General features: G+C 39.0%; 2 protein-coding genes, 1 long non-coding RNA gene and 2 other non-coding genes across 7 annotated transcripts; 2 read left to right on the forward strand and 3 right to left on the reverse strand.

The window, feature by feature from the left end:
• Positions 1 to 289: 289 nt before the first annotated feature.
• trnae-cuc (transfer RNA glutamic acid (anticodon CUC)) lies at positions 290 to 361 on the forward strand. The gene has a single exon. It is a non-coding gene; the product is annotated as a tRNA-Glu (tRNA).
• Positions 362 to 734: 373 nt separating this feature from the next.
• On the reverse strand, positions 735 to 806 carry trnae-cuc (transfer RNA glutamic acid (anticodon CUC)). Its single transcript has one exon. It is a non-coding gene; the product is annotated as a tRNA-Glu (tRNA).
• A 557-nt stretch (positions 807 to 1,363) lies between these two features.
• On the forward strand, positions 1,364 to 4,517 carry LOC117964455 (pancreatic progenitor cell differentiation and proliferation factor-like). The gene is made up of 6 exons (XM_034907915.2): positions 1,364 to 1,557; positions 2,047 to 2,140; positions 2,994 to 3,087; positions 3,390 to 3,467; positions 3,969 to 4,065; positions 4,174 to 4,517. Exons 3-6 carry the CDS (start codon positions 3,033 to 3,035, stop codon positions 4,295 to 4,297), a joined length of 354 nt encoding a protein of 117 aa, XP_034763806.1. The 5' UTR covers positions 1,364 to 1,557; positions 2,047 to 2,140; positions 2,994 to 3,032; the 3' UTR covers positions 4,298 to 4,517.
• Positions 4,518 to 5,036: 519 nt separating this feature from the next.
• LOC117427872 (uncharacterized) lies at positions 5,037 to 9,203 on the reverse strand. Of its 3 annotated transcripts, none has more exons than XR_009309293.1 (5): positions 8,975 to 9,201; positions 8,427 to 8,850; positions 7,502 to 7,568; positions 6,647 to 6,745; positions 5,037 to 5,939 (listed from the first exon to the last, which is right to left on the reverse strand). It is a non-coding gene; the product is annotated as an uncharacterized LOC117427872 (long non-coding RNA). The 3 variants fall into 3 exon arrangements; XR_009309292.1 differs by having other exon boundaries at positions 7,502 to 7,573; XR_009309291.1 differs by having other exon boundaries at positions 7,502 to 8,850; positions 8,975 to 9,203.
• Positions 9,204 to 11,985: 2,782 nt separating this feature from the next.
• Positions 11,986 to 19,485, reverse strand: LOC131702123 (protein-tyrosine kinase 6-like). Its single transcript, XM_059004135.1, has 8 exons — positions 18,917 to 19,485; positions 17,839 to 17,960; positions 16,691 to 16,854; positions 15,934 to 16,099; positions 15,350 to 15,508; positions 14,501 to 14,682; positions 13,524 to 13,677; positions 11,986 to 13,163 (listed from the first exon to the last, which is right to left on the reverse strand). The coding sequence occupies exons 1-8, from the start codon at positions 19,291 to 19,293 to the stop codon at positions 12,976 to 12,978; spliced, it is 1,512 nt and encodes a 503-aa protein (XP_058860118.1). The 5' UTR covers positions 19,294 to 19,485; the 3' UTR covers positions 11,986 to 12,975.
• Between the last annotated feature and the right edge of the window lie 308 nt (positions 19,486 to 19,793).

Raw genomic sequence — 19,793 nt, forward strand, 5'->3', positions numbered from 1 at the left:
CTAAAAAAATACAAGCTTTATTCATGGTGGCTAGTATAGGGGAATGTATAATATAATCTTATTTATATACTGGGCCATGTTCAGTATAGAGGGTGGGTTCACGCTAAATACATGATAATGATAGAATCACCACACCATGTGCAACGTACTTACTTTCGGGCAGCTACTGTAATTGCAGAACGTCTTGCTGCACTATTGACTACAAACCATCCCATTTGTCTGTTAGTGTGTAATATCACTTGAAAATAACGTTTCGATTTAAACTACCATTGGAATAGTTTATCGCGCTTCCCTGGTGGTCTAGTGGTTAGGATTCGGCGCTCTCACCGCCGCGGCCCGGGTTCGATTCCCGGTCAGGGAATGACTCTTTTTTTTTTTTTTTTTTTATTTCTTTTGAAGAAATAGTGTTGCTATTTTTTATTAGGGACACATATTAAAAACATTTTACTATAGTTTGTGGCAGCAGAATACAAAATCAACACAACAGCAAACAGTTGTCAATTGTGCTGAAGACACAGCAGGTGGTGCTGCAGTGTAAATGAAAGGAAAATCTTTTCTAGTAAGTTTCTCTACCGCAATTAAAAATATAAAGTCTACTCACCCGGTACTCTTCACATTTCTGTAGTATACATAAGATATTATACAATCTTACATTATTCTAATTACAATTCAGATTTTTTTAAAACACATACAAATAAAAAAATAATAAATAAATAAATAAAAAAAAAGAGTCATTCCCTGACCGGGAATCGAACCCGGGCCGCGGCGGTGAGAGCGCCGAATCCTAACCACTAGACCACCAGGGAAGAGATAATCACACTTAGTAGTTTAATTCTATTGAAAAATTCATACTATATGTGTGTGATTGCAAATTTTTACAACTTTTACACCTAAGTTTGTTTGGCAAGCTTTATCTACAACTTTTACACCTGAGTTTGTTTGGCAAGCTTTATCTATTTTCATAATGAATTGATCAAATTATACTTCAGTCGTCTCTGATTATCTTTACAAACAGCAATGTGGAAACTAATGTTTAGTTTTGCCTATTAAAATAATGTATCTAAATAAAACTGGGCTGCAGATAATTTCCATTACTTTTATGGGAGAATTAATGGCTTATGGTATAAGCGTGGTTGGAAAGTCCACACAACCCTCTCATACGTAAAAGAATATTGTCTAACTAGTGTTACTAAATCTTAGGAGATAAAGAAAGCGGTTCTTATTTAGCGGACTTGGTAACTGTGTGCAACAGTCTGATTTGTAAACTCGACCCGGACTGCGAAGCTCCGCCCCTTGACTCCGGCTTCAGGGGGATGGGGAGAGCTATGACGTCAACATCAAGCCAGTCTATATAAACAGCTTACGCTGTCGCCTGCTGAAAATCGGTTGAATTAATTATTTTTTTATTGGCGTGAAGGAAAGGGTTGTACCCAGTATTTCATTTACAAATGGGCCCCGTTGCCTAGCGTTTATTTTCCTGAGCTTTGCTGTCTGAGATATTTTTGCTGTTTGGTGCTAATTAAAGAACCGGAAAGCCGAAGAAACTAAAAACATCAAGTATGTAAATTAAAGTTATTATTATTATAATTATTATTTATTTCTTAGCAGACGCCCTTATCCAGGGCGTCTGCTAAGACGCCCTGGATAATAATAATTGGTATGTGTTGTGCTGTGTTTTGAAAAAAATAAAATAAATTATGGACGGGATGGGAAACCTTCTAAAGAAGGCAAATTGTCCGAAATACCAATACTAAATCCCTTAATACCAACCGTTAACATTTATTTACGCGTGGTTTTGTTGGAAGCATTTTTATTGAGAGAGAAAACCTGGTTTGCATTGAAATAACGACGGTGGAGAACGTACGAGTGAGCGAAATGTGGAAGGCAGTGACGTGGAGTGTTTTTTTAAATCATTTCATATGTCATTTTATGTACATCCTTTTTGTGTAACTATATTTTCGGGTTTTCATAATTTATGTAAAAAATGAAAGTACTTTACAGCAGTGTCTCGGTGTTTTCCATTCACTTTTTTTTCTTCTCTCCTAGGTTTGCCAAATAGTATGAATATCATCAGACATTTCAGCAGTGAATCCAGGTTTCTAGTTTCCCAGACGTTCAGCAGTAAAAACTTCTAGAGCAGGTATGCATCTTGTTTCTAGAAATGTTTACTGTAACTGCAATGTTTGTCCCTCGCAAACAAATAACGTCACGTATTTTGTATTGGCGTCTTCTGTCTGTGCAGTGACCTGAGTACACAAAAACAATTATTCGAGATCAAACTGTGCTAAAGGAGTTAAAATAATATTTACTACAGGATTGATTAGTCCATGTTTATTGGCGTTTTAAATACACTGACTGCATGTATTGCGAATGTGACCGTGGCATGGAATAGGCTTAACGTTCATTTTCAGATGTATTTTTGGAGTGTTGAACAGTGTTTTCAAAGTACTTTATTTTGGTGGATCTGGAAAATAATAATAAAAATCCTCAATCCCTTTACAATATGGAGCCCGTCCCCCCGCACCCCAACCCTTCAGTTTAAGTTATGGTAATCTTAAACCTGTTAAGCCTGGAAAGTCAAATATTTGTTTACTGTTCAAGGTTTATTAGTCCATGAAGGATAGTCACACACTGCACGTCGTGTGACTGCTCTGCCTGACACTGTACATGGCTGCTTTCATGAGGGGTCAGTTCAGTACCATGTTGTCCTTCACCAAAGTTCTAATTTTAAAAATTACTTGTCCCACACAAGTGGTGCCAAGAAAGGTACTCTAATCCTTGCCACAGACTCTGAAATTCAACCAGAATGTCCAGCTGTCTTTAACTCCTGTTCTTGCTTGGTGTTTTGCCAGAGTATATATTAAAGTCTTCCACACCTCAAGAAGCTTGTTCATTATTTGAAGTGTGTTTTAAATTGATCATATGGCATTACATTTGCTGTCTAATCTCTTAAATTGTGTGGTGTTTTAATTTGTGTTAATGCCCCCCCCAAGGTTTACCACCTCAGTACCGTGTGAAATAAGATCAGGAAGATGGCATCAATTCCTTCAGTCGGCTCGCTTGTTGCAACCCACGATTATTACCGAAGTAAGTTTGAGGCTGGATATGCAGTATTTTGGTCTAGGCTGAAGGTATTTATCCAGTCTTGACCTAACTGGTGGCTAAGCAGTTGTGTGACTAGTGGAGGCGGATGTCATGACTAAACATGTTATCATAGTGGCTAATCTATGTATTTTACAAATCCTAATCCTACATGTGAAAACATGCAGTTTACACGTGACTTCATTGTTAAATATAATCTCTTCTAGGTTTCATGTTGCAGGTCTGACAGTACTTGACACAGTTTGTTATAGTAACCAATATAATTAATTTTTTCTCTTCCTCTGCAGGGCGCCTGGGTTCCAACTCAAGTAGCAGCTCTTGTGGAAGTTCTGAATATGCTGGAGAGGTCATTCCACACCATCCTGGTAAGCAGATGCTTGTAACTGAAGTACACAGCTACATGCAATGTTTGCATCACTATTGCAAGTAGACCAAAAGGCTGCTGTGGAATGTCATTCATATTTGCAGGTGCGCAGGACTTGCTTGGTACAGTAGTAGCGTTGGTACTAGTCACTTCTGTACTTGTAGTCCTCCCAAGCGAGTTTTTCAAATGTCTGCGGCCTTCCTCCCCTTTCTGCAGTATCTTTTGTTCAGTGGATTGGTTTGATAATTGTCCGCTCCCATGCTTTTTAGATTGCGGGGGAGGGGTCATGCCAGCCCTCGGTCTGGCGTGTCTCCAATTTTATTGGCATGAGCAGCAGGAAACGTGTTGGGTTCTGTCTGACTACACCTTGATCATGGCCAACCCCTTGTCAGTGTAGGGAAATCTCTTCAGAACTACCAAGTACATCGTTGGTTGGAATCTATCACTTGCATGTTAGCCTGAACCCCTCCCCACCCCTTTTTTTTTTTTTTTTTATTTGCAGGTTTGCCAAAATCTGATCCTGGTCACTGGTGGTCAAGCTGCTTCTTTGGGAAACCAAACCAGCCAACTATGACGACATTGACAGAATCTCCAAATAAGCAAGTTGACTTTTCTATATCTAGAGATCGATCTGTCTCTATCCATCCAGTCTTAAGGCTGTGTGTGTGAAATTATCATGACTCGTGTCTCTCTTTTCTCTTTTGTAGATCTGGAACCTTTCACTTGTCTGATGACAAAGTGACCTGTGGTCTGGCTCAGGAAGTGATGAGGAAACCAAGCCCAAGCAAGGACAGTGAGCCCAGCAAACCAGAGGCTGGGGCTTCATCCTAAACCTGGAACTGCGCTCCGGAATTCGATTCTGAGGAACGCTAGGGACGGAAAGCACCATTACATGTATTACTTTAGAAAGGCTGCTTTTTGTGTTTTTAAACAAAAAAAAAAAAAAAAAAAAAAAAAAACTTTTTACATTTCCTGTAACCCACCTTTTTTTTTTTTTTTCTTACCACCTTGGGTTTTGCAGATTTAATAAAATAGCCTTCAGCAGCCAACACATCTGATTTTGGTTTGGACAAAGTGTTGGTTTCTAAAATGTGTTGAGGCAAGATGTTTTAAGAAATGGTATAAAAGTCGGGCACACTTCTACAGCCCCAAAGTATTGTCTTAATACAAAAGTTGTCAAATGCGGTACTTAGCACTGTATCTTGGAAGCCATTTGATACAGACATTCAAGTTTTTATAAATGAATGGCAGCTATGTTCATCAGGAACAAGGAAAGCCTGTGTGCCCATAGCTCTAACCAATTTGTCAAAGTGATTAATCATTTTTCCCTTTCCTTTGGATTCATAAGCAGACAACACCTTGCTTTTTACTGAAATTGCTGGTCTTAAGCTGAACAATGATGACATTGCCTTGATGCCCAGATCAGCACCAACTAATCTTCTAATGCACTGAACATCCAGTATTAAACACAATTTGCTTAATATATGGTATCATACATTGCAAATGCAGCATTGGCTTGTGTAGATTGCACAACTGCAAAGTCCAGAACAGTACATGAATCGGAGGCCATATATGGTGTGAGTGTAAAATTGACAAATATTTATTACATGTTATAAAGAATAATGGTATTTAGATTTTTTTTGTTATTTTGTATGTCACAGATCCCATAGAATTATTAAACTTAACTGTAAATACTTATTTTAAATGTTGGAATAGTATACAAAATAATGCTATACATATTTACAAAAACAAAACTATTTTCTAATGGCTGATGAAACATTTTGAGAAGTAGTTTCTATGTGTTCCAGTAATCTTTTACACTACCTTTTCTGCTGAAATAGCCTCAAGTTCATTCCTGTGTGTTTCAGAGAAGGCCAGGTACTGTATAATTATGTAACACAGTCTCAACCTACTCCACATTATTGGCAAACAGCAAAGTTGCTAAGCGAGCTCAACATGCCGTATTTTATTTGCTCTTTAGTGTTTTACTTCAAGCTTTTGTGCTCTGATTCTACACTTGTGTGTTCGTTCTTTCTCAGCCACACATCTGTCTGAGCTTTAGCACTATCAATAAACCAACTGATTTCTATGGCCATGTACACTCCTTTCCCCTCTTAATGTTCCAAGTTTGGCCTGCTGCCTGGTTTTCTAATGGGGGGGGGACGACGACACATTTTGCCTTTTGGAGCGTCGGTCTTGAGCATCATGTAGTCCTCTGGTTCTCAAGCCATTGCAATTCAGTAACATTAAAACACGTACCGGTTTCCTCATCCTTCATTAGCACAGACCCTACAAAGTTACTTTTTTTTTTTTTTTTGGTTCCATCTGAGTGAGTCCGGGTTTGCTGGTGCTTTCCGTTGGGATAATGTTTTATCCTATTTTTCTGAAGAAACCTTGCCAGTATTGGAGTTCTGTCCCAAACTTCCAAAAAATGCACTGCTCAACCAGCTTTTCTCCATAGCTGTTGGAAAACCTGTTAGAGTTTTAATTACAAAAACAGACGAAAATGTAACTCAAGTTTGGAGACTGATTTTACACATCATACATCCTGCAACTAGGATAGCTCTTTAATCTTTTACCTCTCTGGGATACTGTTGTCTGTCCAGAGATACACACCAACAATACAATGTTACCAAACTGCAGAACCTCCTGCCTCTATCTCTAGCACCAAATCCATTACTCATGCATTGTGGGATACGTAGGGGGTATAGTGGAGGCACTCATAGGTACTGTACGTATTTCAAAAACATGCACATAGGCAATGGATTGTGCTGTGGATAGGTCCTTTCCCAGTGTAAGATTACTGGCATTATAGAGCTGTGAGCAATGTGTGTATTACTCTTCTGAGTCACTGTTATCACAATGAGCAATCAAGATGCATGAAGTAAGCTGGGTAACACAATTAAGTTTTCTTATGCTCAAAGGAAGTATCACTTACGTAGGTACATCCCTACAATTACACGTGACAGTACAAGAGCAAACCCTGCTGTGAATTCATTTTTAAGTACAGAAAAGTGACTGAGTCACCCTGCTGCCCAAAGAAAACTAAGTTATAAGTCAAATGGTTTTGCTCTGCAGGTTTCTTCCAAGTGTGGTCTGTAACAAGGAGAACACTTTCTTTTACAGGAAATACTGACATCTTTGCGGTCTTGGTTGACAAACCAACACAGTAATACGTACCTTGATGTATGGATTTAGTGGTTAGAGGGAGGTTCCCTTCACTATCTTTTGACAGTGTGAAGATTCCAGATGAAAGGCTGGTAAAGGAATTCAGTCGGTCTGAAATAATACATATGTTGTGACATTACATGTGTTCTGTATTATTATAGGGACATTTGTGTCAGTTCATCATTTTTTGGTATTTTTACAAAAGTATTCCCATCTATTGCTTTACTAATGGACTGATATAGTTTACTGCAAGTTTTCATCTTTCTTTTTAGGTGGGTGACGAGAAGGAGATGTTTTAGCCTGCATACATATGTATTAGTTTATTTAGCAGACGGCTTTATCCAAGGCGACCTACAGAGACGAGGGTGTGTGAACTATGCATCAGCTGCAGAGTCACTTACAGCTACGTCTCACCCGAAAGACAGAGCACAAGGAGGTTAAGTGATTTGCTTAGGGTCACACAATGAGTCAGTGGTTGAGGTGGGATTTGAACCGGGGATCTCCTGGTTACAAGCCCTTTTCTTTAACCACTGGACCACACAGCCTCCTTACAGTACATACAGTACATAGAGTAGAATACTTGAAATAATTAGTACCGGTGCATTCATTTCTCACAACTTGCTTAAGCATGTAAATAAATATACCAAAAAGTAGACAAAACAGTATGGTCTCAGTCGGTGTTGTATTCAGTGTTGTTAATGCAGATGTTGTTAATGTATATTTTGGATCATTTGGTACAGTAACTTAGTCTCTTCAGATGAATCCTATTGCACTGGTCTTAAATAAAAAGACACATGGCGAATGCCAGCTCGATTGGATTATATAACAGTTGTACTGAAGTTCCATACAGAGTGCAGAGCCGCTTACTTCTGTAAAACTGATTCCTCTCAAGCAGGCATCTTGATGAGGGGACTGCAGCCATGCTGGACAACAGCTGCTCTTAAAGAGGACAGAAAACAACTGCCTTTAAACACTGGAGTGAAAACAAAGGGTTCAGATACAAATCATGATCCCACCCACACCATTCACAACTTGCAGAACACAAAACCACACATGAAATTGCTGCTCGTGCATTTACAGCAATAGGAGTTATATAAATGATGAGTCAACACCGCACAAAGTACAATTCGAACCTTTCTTATTGTTATTGTTTCAAAATGAGGTTGTTAATTTAATGTCCTCTGCAGACACCAACCATGGGCAGGCATGCTCAAAGGATCTGTAGAAATGCTGATTTGCTGGAACACTATAACATGCTGTCAGCAGACATATGCGTGGGAGACAGATGCACTTTGTGTTACGACTGAACTCTGTCCTTTGTTTTTACTGCTTCTGTTCTGTTCAAGGAGAACGGTTAGGGGGCGGTTAAAGTATTCAGAGGTCCCATACAAAAAATCCACTTTGGGGATTTTTGCTGTATGACATGGTCAACTGTGCAACGCTAACAGAACTTATGATAAACATTAAATCCATAGACTGTATATGTAGAGCAGTGGTCAATGCATGCTATAAGAATATTTTCCACAATTCCTGCTAGACACAACTGCTTAAAAATATTTAACACAAATGATTTTACTTTTATTGGTGCTAATCTCTATGTGTCATGTACTACTTAATCAGTAAATAACTTTTGTAAGTGTTAGTATAGAGTAAACTGGTCCGCATACCAAGGTCCCTCTTTTAGTAACACTGTAACACATGTCATTTCATGAGCAGAACATCAATAAACTCTTTTTACTGCTTCTCTTTGCTCTTACTACAGTTGATCAAGGCATGACTGGCAGGCACTGACCTCTTTGCAATGATGCTGTGGAAAAACACACTCCTGATCGACAATATCTGAAATGTTGCATTTAAGCAGTGCATTCTGCTGGGTTGTTGTTTGATAATGAAACCTGTGTCAGATAATTCTCTTCCATGTCTCCACCTGCTAGACTTCCTTGTTCTTCAGTACATATTTTACCACAACTGCATACAGGTCTATATTGCCCAGTTAATATTCTAACTGCTGAAATTCATTGTATTGAATGAAAATAAGAACATAAGAAGAACATAAGAAAGTTTACAAACGAGAGGAGGCCATTCAGCCCATCTTGCTCGTTTGGTTGTTAGTAGCTTATTGATCCCAGAATCTCATCAAGCAGCTTCTTGAAGGATCCCAGGGTGTCAGCTTCAACAACATTACTGGGGAGTTGGTTCCAGACCCTCACAATTCTCTGTGTAAAAAAGTTCATAGCATTTAAAATACAATCCATTTAATACAATCCAAAATGGCTTCATATTCATATATAACTATGCATTTCTACGAGAACAGACCAGTAAAATACAGATTGAACCTACCTTTGTAAGTTTGATTTCTGTTTCCTTCTTTGACTGAAGACTCATTTAGGTTTATCAAATCTTATTTGTAAATACCTGCATAGATATCTTTTCTATTATTATTATTTTTTTGTTTTGTTTGTATGTTTGTTTTATCAATTTAGCACTTAAATGTCCAATGTTTTAAAAACAGAGCTAAAATATATTTCTTCTTGCCTAAGGCTTGCTCACTGGCATACAAAAAATAGCACAGCTTCAACGGTCTTAAGTAAGAAAATAACATTACATGATTGGTTAAGAAGCCTGAAAGGCCCGCCCCCTGAAGTTTCTGAGAACTCCTAGCAACAAGGAATAGGACAAGAGACAGAGGCTTAGTTAAGGTCATTTGAAAAAGATCTATTCAGCAAGCTGGAACTTTATTTTGTAATGTATGTTTGCTGAAATAATCTATATTCGTAGCTGTGTGGTTTTCCAAGCTTTTTCATTGCTTATAGTTTATATCGTACACTACTTCTCTAGGCTTTATCATGCTTACCTATATTTCCCATGATTTCACTGTGCTTTACAGCACTTCTGTATGCTTTGGAGGACCACAGTATCTGTTACTCAAAACTGTGAAAAGTGCTGAATCTAATCACTGGTTAATATGTTTATGTGATTATGTGATGTTTATCAAAATGAAGTAGCCGTAATGTACTTACTAATAACATACATTACCCCAAATGAATGAATATAAAGTAAAAACGAAGCAATACAAATGACTACAGAATTGCTCATGCGTGTAACCCCGATACAAATCAGGACCTTTAGATTCATAAGGATCCTGCTATGCAAGTTTCAGAATGGAGCTTGTCAGTGTGCCATTAGAACTAGAGAGGTTCTCTGAAGTCAGGCTGAGTGGAGTTGCTTTGCTAGCATTCTCAGTGGAACCTGGCTCTGGATACTGAGCAGGGGGTAGAAAGTAGAGGGGTGCTCTGTAATACTTTAAAGCACTGCCTAGCTGGCTAGCTGAAAAGCTGCAGATCCGGTAATGCTAATACAATGCAAAAGCCAATCACAGATATTTGTAAGTTTGCTTTTCAATGCACCCAAGTCTAAAGTCCATTTTACCGCTGACACATTCCGTGCCAGTTTTATACCTTCTGTTCTATCCTTCCTTTGTTACTTCCTTAAAAGGCAAATATGTATCATTTGTACGTGCAACAGTTTTAAATATAAATTCAAGAAACAGCATGAACAAAGCACTCAATCAAGGGAAGCTAAAACATCAAAAAAGAAAAGATGTGGTTCACTCCAGTCTGAATCAGGAATCACCCCCATAACAACTCACTATACTATACTGCTTTTAATATGTTTTTGTTTTACTGAAAGAGCAAACACGGCACAGCAAAAATACCTGACACATTCCACACATAGTAAAGCCTCAGCCTCACACGTTTAAACTATGCCCTACATAATGCAATGTAACTGAAGCACTGGTCTGCTGAACAACACTCTAAGACCTCCTTTAGCAGCATGCAGTGAAGCAAGGCCACTGGGCATGCTCAGTAAGTCTTCCCTTTGTTTACAAGGTTATGTAGAGTAAAGGTCACCCTGCACAAGAAGGCGGAAAAAAGGTCTTAATGCAAGACACAGTTAAGCCTTACATGCTGTCTAGACACAGAAACTGTGCATAAGTCAAATTACTCTGATAATTTTTTCACAGTTGTATAATTTATTTCCCCCTTTCAAATATGCCTTTTGTTTTGCTTTAGAGACTGAAAGGTGTGAACATGTACACCCAGTGTTAGTATGAGTGGGTATAAATACATACCAGCGTTTACTTGGCTCCATTCAAGCTCAGTAACAGTATTTCGAATGCATCTTTTGAGAAATAAATCATGCCAACATTGGGCAGAGTAAATCTGCTCCACTGTACTGTAGCTCTGTAGCTTAAACCATTTTAAAACCGAGACAGGTCATAGAGTACCTGGTAAGAAAGGGACTGTAATGTGGATACAATAATATTTTCCAATGTGGCTGATCCTTCTGTGTGGGCTGAAAAAACAGCCAGCTCACACTGTCGCTATTTCACCATGCCAGAGCTTGACCTTACCGTCCCTTATATTTATACCACTATGATTTCTCAAGCTGGCTGTGGCTGTGTGCATGGCAGTCGTCTCCCACACTGCTTGAGATATGCAGAGCTGAAAGCTCATGGCTTGGTGCCAGCCATGTAAACACACATAAACCCAACAGGTGCGGTTGCTATATCAGGGAAAAAGACCCTGCTGGAGCCTGGCACAGCTCTGCATTGTTGACTGGCGCACTGATATGACACAATACTGACCTCTTCATAAGGCAACGCTTGTTAATTTGAACAGAAAAAGTAAAGATATAAATATAAAAAGATTAGCAACTAACAAACAATACAGTACTGTATTGAAATAAAGAAACAGATTATATATGTATATATAAAAGTAGCTTGTTTACAGCACTGCTTTTTTCACCCAGCCCAAAACGTCCTGATATAAGGCTGTGAATAACCAGTGAGGCGGGACTAGTGGCTGACAGACTAGCCAATGTGACACTGATCAATCTTCCTCATCTCATTGACCAATGACGTGCAGTGTCACCCCACATTGAAATAACCAAACAAGCACAAGATCAGCAATCACAGGCTGGAGCGAGCTGTACACAGTACTTTTCAGAAATGCGTTTGGTTTACTGAGTGCCGAAGCTTCACGTTCACTGTCAAACCCTGTTATATTCCATGAATGATCACACTGCAGCTTGCCTGTGTAATGAGATCTAAAGCAATGCAGGAGTCTCATTCAGCTATTTCAAGTAGCCTGTTGGCTTTGATTGCTGCCAGCATCATGGTTTAGAGACTTGAAATGAACATCAGCCAAGAAGCATTCATTAGTGTTCTATCATCACTCAAATATATCATATACTGAGAACAGGTCATTTTCATGATCATGTGCTATGCATGTGCATATATTTTTTTGCATACTATTTGATAAGAATTATATAAATATTTATATGGGTCATTTTACAATTGCGGTGCATTTTATGTTGCATTTATGAAATATAGCATAGTATCAGAATAAATAAATAAATGTTGCTTTTGTGAGACACAAATACATTTAATGGTCAAACCTGCAGATTATTGTCTTGCCAACTATTGTCTTAATATTATTTTAGCCTCTTAAGAGTATGGGTGGATCTGTCAATTAACAGATCAAACTACTCAACTCAACAAAAAGGAGACCAAGAGGCAAACAAAATATTAATGTTGATCATTTAAAAGAAAAAATTTTGCACATCAAATGTCAAGCACAGTGTTTGTTTTTAAACATTGAGCAGAGGTGTGAAATGATGGCAGCCTTGCAATACATACGTCTTACCACAAGGGGGCACCAGAGGTGCTTGACGGATAGAGAAGCATGCTAGCTTTTTTTTTATCTACAGTTATCGATCAAGCAATGTTACTTATCTTCATGTTTTGGTTATAGCTATTAGGAAGTTCATTAGCAGCTTTGAATTTAGCTTCCAAACTCCATGATCTTGGATTTCTTCCTGTTCAAATTATAGAGGTTTGGTAAAGTTTGAACTAACAAAAAAAAAAAAAAAACATTACTCGACAAAACTATTAAGAATCTCCCTCATTGAAAATACTGTATCCCAAATACAAATAATTTGCAGTCTGTTTGTAGCAGAGAAGGTGGCCCTCTGGTGGTATAAAAGGACTCTGCACCCAGTTCACCCAAACCATATTATCTAAGTGAAGTTCAATTGCACGTATGTCCTCATGTAATACCAATATATAAACTGTACATATACCTTGAATATATATAGTGTTATATATACACACACGTTATGCATTTATGTGGCACATAACTACTCCACACGATTTATTTTTGCAGCCACTATTGTGTCTGTCCTATAGATCCTCCTTTAAAATATTCAGCCAGGTGTGCATTGGTGATAATGTGATAGCGTCCCAGCTGGGAAGTTCTGCTGGTCTCTTATCCCCACTCCTAGGAATTCTGTTCTTCGTAGTTGGTACAGTTGTCTAATTTCCAGACCAGCTGCTTGAATTCAGGACGTGCATCAGCTTTCTTCTCCCAGCAGGACATCATGATGGCATAGACAGCTTGGGGACAGTTGTCAGGACATGGCATGCGGTACCCTTTCTCTACTTCCATGAAGACATGGTTAGTCATCCCTGCATAAAACAAGGGGGGAATTTAATGACTGGACATACATTTGAGCTCAATGATGTTTTGTTGAAAAATACTTCCTGCTGTCCATAACAATATAGATATATTGTAAAATGTGTATTTAAAGCCATCAGTACTACAGCTATGGCCAAATGTTGTGCATCACCCTGTAGAATTAACTCATTTTGCTTCATAAAGTCAAATGAAACCTGCTGAATAATGTTACGTTAACATATTGAATTATATACCGCTTTGTAGTTTTCCATATACTATTTTTAATACATTGACTATTTTTAATGACATTTCAAAATCTAACATGAAATGCTGTGCTATTATTAATAAAGGGGCATATTGACAAAGCCTACCTGGGTAAGGCACCTGACCATGGGTGACAATTTCATACAGAAGAATCCCAAATGACCACACGTCAGATTTGACAGAAAAGCGCCCGTGGCTTATCGCTTCCGGAGCGGACCACTTGTAGGGAATCCGCTTCTCGTCAGAGAAGTAAAAATCATCCTTAAAGGAAAAGCGAAAGCATGAACACTTCATCCTTAAAGGAAAAGCAAAAGGATATCTCCAATGGACCCTGTAGCACCAAGCCCCTGTCTCCATCACTCCAGTGCATTCAACAGTGTCTATACATGCATGAATCACTCCAGTGCACTCAGCAGTGTCTATACATGCATGCATCACTCCAGTGCACTCAGCAGTGTCTATACATGCATGAATCACTCCAGTGCACTCAGCAGTGTCTATACATGCATGCATCACTCCAGTGCACTCAGCAGTGTCTATACATGCATGCATCACTCCAGTGCACTCAGCAGTGTCTATGCATGCATGTATCACTTGGTTATTGCTACGAGCATGTCAAAACAGGAGTTAAGGGGTTAAAAGGCTGACACAGATCAGCAGACTGAATCTATTTGTAACTCCACCTCAATGATCTATATTTTACAGCACACCCTTTTTAAAAGCGGAGCTGCTAGGGACGAGAGCTGTGATGCGCATTACTGAGATGTGGGCTGATCGTCCACCCCACCTAACAAAAAAACTCAAAGCAGCTTGTTTTAGGTTCACTTGCACAGTAGTGTTGCACTTCCTTATGCTTATACTATACTGTGCTTAACCATGTTTGCAGTGTGAATAAAAGCGGTCGGCTGACGGCACACGCTTCGGAGGACAGCATGTGTTCGTCTTCGCCGCTCCCGAGTCAGCGCGGGGGTGGTAGCGGTGAGCTGAGCCTAAAAATAACTGGATATGCCAAATTGGGAGAAAATAATAAAATAATTGGTGATTACTAAATTTAAAAAAAAAAAAAAAAACGTAGGTTAATTACCTTAATCACCCGAGCCAGTCCAAAATCCGCTACTTTGCAGATGCCGTTTTCCCCGACCAGAATGTTTCGCGCAGCCAGGTCACGGTGGATGAAGTTCTTGGATTCCAAGTAGGACATCCCATAGGCGACTTGGCTTGCCATGTCTAGAAGGTGGGGCAAGCTTAACGTGCTGCCCTCCTTACCTAAGAAGCAAAGTGAGGAGGAGATAACATGAACTCTTAGCACTGTAAAACTAGAATTATTGCGAAACAGAACCAAATACAGCAAGGGTGGGCAACCCCCTGGAGGGTCGGTGTCCCTCCTGGTTTTTGTTCCAACTGTACCCTAAATTACTTAATTGGACCAATTAAGTGCTTATTAGAAGCTTAATTGGCAAGTTGGAACAAATAACATGCAGGTCACCGGTCCTCCAGAACCAGGGCTGCCCAGCCCTGACATACAGTGTGTGCCAGTGTCAAGCTGTGACCCTGGGTCTCATAGAGCGCCTTTATATCTGTACGCCATCTGATGGATAACTGCCACTACTACACCTACAGAAGGGTGTATGTAACACCACCTGGGTCTTGTTTCAAGCATCTACAATCTGAAAAGAAACTAGTATCTCAAAAATGCTTGGAGTGCATATAGATTTTTTCTGTTTGTCTGCTTCATTTGTAATACAGTGCAAAAATGTCCTGCTGTGGATTTGGAAACTTCCTTAACCTGTCCTTTGTAATATACTGTTGACAAATGATTATTATTATAATGTAGAAAATGAAACTCAATAGCTTTCCATAACATTGCTGTCACATTGTACTACAGTGTTTAATTGCACTAGCCTCCTTAACCAGAAAGGGTCAGTCCACTTACTCCTGAGATACTGTAGGAGGCTCCCTTTTTCCATCAGTTCAGTCACAATGTAAAACGTATCCCCGCTCGTACACACAGCATAGAGGGAGATCAGGTGTTTATGAGAGAGTTTTTTCATGATCTGAGTCTCAGCCTGGAAGTCTTTGAAATTCATGGTTTCTGTGGAAGATATTAACATTTGCCAGCAGTCATTATCCCACCTGTAGTTACCATCTATAAAAAGCATATTGATTATAATAGCAAGACACCCTATGTAGCAGGCATTACAAGCCAGGCAGCTCAAGTCATGTGTATGGGATTATTGCTTCTGTTAAGAGCCCTTACATTGTGAGTTTTTCATTTTTTAATACGCATAGGAATTCAATAATGGGTTTCTGCAGTGTCATGCGAGTCATCACAGTGCTAGTGTAGGTAGTTTTTATTTGCTCAATAACTGTATATGCAACAGATGTTAACATACATGCCAAACTTACATATAGCACACCACCCTGAATCTAAAGGCGAAAGCACGTCTGGCTATACTGTACATATTCAAATACACTAAAGCTGAATATCAAGACTGCAGTCCTGGCAGTATCGCTTACCCTTTCTCAACACTTTTATCGCCACTTTGACCTGTTGTTTCCAAAGTCCTTCAAAGACTTCCCCAAAATTCCCAGCGCCCAGTTTTGATTGAAGCGTAAACTCCTCTTTTGGCCGTTCCCAAGCCTCCACAGTGGAATGGGAAAGGTCCTTCAACACGGGCTCTTGCTGGAAAGAAATAAAAAATGCAAACATAGCACATCTATAATATCATTATTCACAATTCCTATTACTGATCTCCTGTAGCCTGAATGCTACGTCATATTCGGTGTGTGTGTGGAAATACATTTATTAGGTAGGTTTTAAAGTCAACTGGCCACTTTGAAATAATTCTGTCAAAAAAAATCAGCCACAATGTTGCGTTTCCTGCTGCTGTTAATACATCAAAGACAGACCCCCCCCCCCCCACCAATGTCTTTGTTTATCTGTTTATCACAGAGTGATGTTGTTCTTTACCATCATAAGTGTCCAGAAACAATAATAAACAATGCTGTAAGAACACGCGTGATGATTTTAATGTTTTGTTGAAACACAAAATGTTGAAAATGCATTTCACAGTTGGAAGATTCATTAATTTACAGTAAGGCCATATTCACAGTGAAGTGATCATGTGTTGTGGTACTGGGACCCCTCACTAATTCACTGCTCTTGAGTTGTCTATGTGCAAGTCAGATAGACACAAGTGACAAGGAATCATTGTATAATGAGACACCTGTGCAGTAAGCCCACTCCACTTAGTCATAACTTAGCTGAACTTACTTTTGTGCATGCGTTGGTTAGTTTCACACCCGGAGCGAGATTATGCTGTTTGTAGAAGTTTATGACGTCAAGCAGGGTTGAGAATGTATGTTTGTCATTGAGATAGAACAAGCCAGCGTGTCTCTGAAGAACTTTGAAGTGTTTCACGTTGGTGTCAACCCTCACTGTAGAAAAAAAAGAAGCATTTTAAAAATGTTTTGATCCAGGTTTATTGTTTCTTCAATTTAACGAAACACAATCAGTTTTTGTTGTGGCTCCTCAATAAAGATATTCTTCAGCTGTAAATGTTGAGTGTGTGATTGCTTTATTCTCCTATTCTTTAATGTAAATGCAATCTAATTCTACTAAGTTTGTACAGGTGCTATATAAGCTAGAACAAAGAGCTATCATTTTATAGTCAGGTGTCTTTTGTCTCTTCCGTATTGTTGAAATAATATTCCAGAAATACTCTAAAGCTCATTTGCATTTTCAATTCCTTTTTTCATTTTTAAAGGAAGTCTGTTTTTACATTTCACAATGCTGTAATATTTATTACGTCTCTCCATCAAGGAAGTTAGTATTTATGGTGCGATCAGGGCTTTGTTTTAGATGTATACTGTGTTCTGCTCATAAAGAAGTTATAACCTGATTCTCTGATATAAAGGATTATTTCCAGGTAAAAAAATGCATTTGAGTTTGCAGGGACCCTGTGACATTATATTCAAAAAAGACATGCACTGAAATGGTACTGAAGACTGAAGGATAATGGTCCTTATCATAAAATTTAGATCTAGCTTAATGACTTTACTACACATCCCAAAAACATGCTTATTGTTACATACAGTGGCACAGCATGGGATTTAGACATGGCATACTTCGTAGGGCTGTGCACAGCAGCATCATCAGAGCAATCACTTTCTGTGTCAAGTGCAAAAACAGATCTCACAGTATGGATTACAAATCACTGGAGTGGTACGATTCCTAAACCCTGGCACCAAGAGCCACACATTGAACTGCATGCACAATTCATGCCAACAAAGGTCCTGGCATCACTAATTAAAGCTACATCACTTCATTGTGCCTTGCCTGCCCCAGTGCTATTTCTGCAAGGGACTTTCTTCAGTTTAACATTGAACTGCATTACACAGGCACAGGGGGCCAAGACTCACCAGATAAAACAAAGCCAACTTTCTCTTTCTCACTGATTCGGACCAGGAAAGTGCCATTAGCATTCCCCGATTGAAGAAGGAGGGTGATGGCTTCGGAGCGACTCAGGTTCCCAAAGTACCATCTGGAATAAAAGAACGTTTAAAAAAAATGTATCGCAACATGGGATTCAATGTTTGTTAACATGGTATGCATAATAGGACACAATATGTAGATACCATACAGGGTTAATTTAATACATTACAGAATCCAATGATACAGGGCAAGAACAGCAAATTGATACAAGTTAATTATGTTGCAAGCAATCCTACATTTTTCAATTCCTACTGCATAATTAAAAAGGTAGTGGAATTTCTCTATTTGGGTCAACAAATAGAGCTGATTCTAACAATGGGAGATATTAAGATTGTCTTCAGATTGAAAGGCACTTAGTTACAAGCTGGTCTATAAGGATTGGGCTTCCTGCAATTGCTTCAGGGTTTCACGTTTCAACTTGGACTTTGAGGAACTACGCTCAAAACCAGTTTCACTCGATTGTTTGTATGATTATTTCAGGGAAAGGACGTCAGAAATCAATCAATCGGATGTCTTCCTTGATGTTCTATATTACACAATTCATCACACCTGTAAACTGGTTTAGCGGCAAAGTACACATTCCAATGAAATCGTCAGCAACACACGGTTTTCTGTTGTACGTAAGTGCCCTGCAATTCCAGGTAAACTGGTGAACATCTAAATGTTGGAAATTGGAACACATTTATACTGGTCACTTACTTGGGCACCCACCAGGTATAAAAATGGACCTTTTTGGAACAGCATAACCCTATCCTTAACCAGCACCAAGTCTCTTCAAACAGCGTGACCAGCTAAAACCCAGCAGCCCTGATCAGCGTACACCAGTGCTGAAACTACAGGGTATATTAAATCTCACATTTTCTACAGTTCATTAAAACTTAATAAGAATGCCTAGTCCCGTAGAGCATCGCTTACACAAGTTAAAAAAAAAAAAACACAAAACGCTTGTTAAACGCACTTAAATAAGTTGTTCTAAGCTTTAATCGTGTTTTAAAGGCCACTTACAGTTGGGCTTCTACACTTTCTCCGCGCACCAGGTAATTGTAGGGCACAAATCCTTTACCGATTATTTTTCCATTGGGATCTAGCTTCCCAGCTTGCCACCATTCTCCGGAAAAGGTGTAGACCTTAAAGACATCACCTTCTTCGAAGGTTAACTCTTCTTCGGTCCTGGCATTGAAGCGCCACATTGCCGTGTAAATTGCATCTTCGTTCTGAGGCTTCTTATTGACCACATAGGGTTCTTCGGTTTCGACCGTGTTAGTATCATCTGAATCCGGACCGAGTTCTCTGTCAAAATCCTGTTTTGGCTGCTGATCGCCAAAACATTTGTCCCATAGGCAATTTAGACAGGGGCAGATCCGCTTTAAAATAGCAGCCATATAATATATACTAACTGTATCTATTCTTGTATGATTCTGAAACAGCGATAATTAAAAAAGAAAAAAAGCTTTCATAAGCCACCACTACCCCAGGTAGCAAAGAATTCAGTTGTTAAACAAGAAAACGTTTTTTTCCCATTAAACGGTAACACCCACAAAAAGTCCAGACCTGTGCATTTCTCTGCCCTGAGAAGTAACTTTCTCATTTTTTTATAGTTGGACTTCCTTATTACGGTGCATTCAATTTTAAACCACGCCTAAGTTCTTGTTCACAGTAGATACTGGCACAATAGCATTTACTGAGAGATGGTTAAAGAAAAAAGCAATAGTGTCTGTAGCATGACAAACACACTTGAATGTAGTTTTAAAGTAGGTATGAATGCTGAAAATCCCATTTGAATGTCGTTTACATACAGAAAAGAAAAAAAGCTTGGATCAAAAACCCAATTTGAGGGGAAAAAGCTCCATTTTATTTTAGTTTCCTGAACATATCATTTATA

Source organism: Acipenser ruthenus, chromosome 29 (genome assembly GCF_902713425.1).
Source record: "Acipenser ruthenus chromosome 29, fAciRut3.2 maternal haplotype, whole genome shotgun sequence".
Taxonomy (NCBI): Eukaryota; Metazoa; Chordata; class Actinopteri; order Acipenseriformes; family Acipenseridae; genus Acipenser; species Acipenser ruthenus.

What these genes read in the sequence shown, in the direction of transcription:
- LOC117964455 (XM_034907915.2), top strand. Translation starts at nt 3,033, where the DNA reads ATGGCATCAATTCCTTCAGTCGGCTCGCTTGTTGCAACCCACGATTAT. An exon ending in GGTCATTCCACACCATCCTG is followed by an intron (nt 3,468 to 3,968) that starts GTAAGCAGATGC and finishes TTTTATTTGCAG; the next exon opens with GTTTGCCAAAATCTGATCCT. An exon ending in TTGACAGAATCTCCAAATAA is followed by an intron (nt 4,066 to 4,173) that starts GCAAGTTGACTT and finishes TCTCTTTTGTAG; the next exon opens with ATCTGGAACCTTTCACTTGT.
- LOC131702123 (XM_059004135.1), bottom strand. Translation starts at nt 19,293, where the DNA reads ATGGCTGCTATTTTAAAGCGGATCTGCCCCTGTCTAAATTGCCTATGG. An exon ending in GAAAGTGTAGAAGCCCAACT is followed by an intron (nt 17,961 to 18,916) that starts GTAAGTGGCCTT and finishes CTTTTATTCCAG; the next exon opens with ATGGTACTTTGGGAACCTGA. An exon ending in TAACCAACGCATGCACAAAA is followed by an intron (nt 16,100 to 16,690) that starts GTAAGTTCAGCT and finishes ATTTCTTTCCAG; the next exon opens with CAAGAGCCCGTGTTGAAGGA.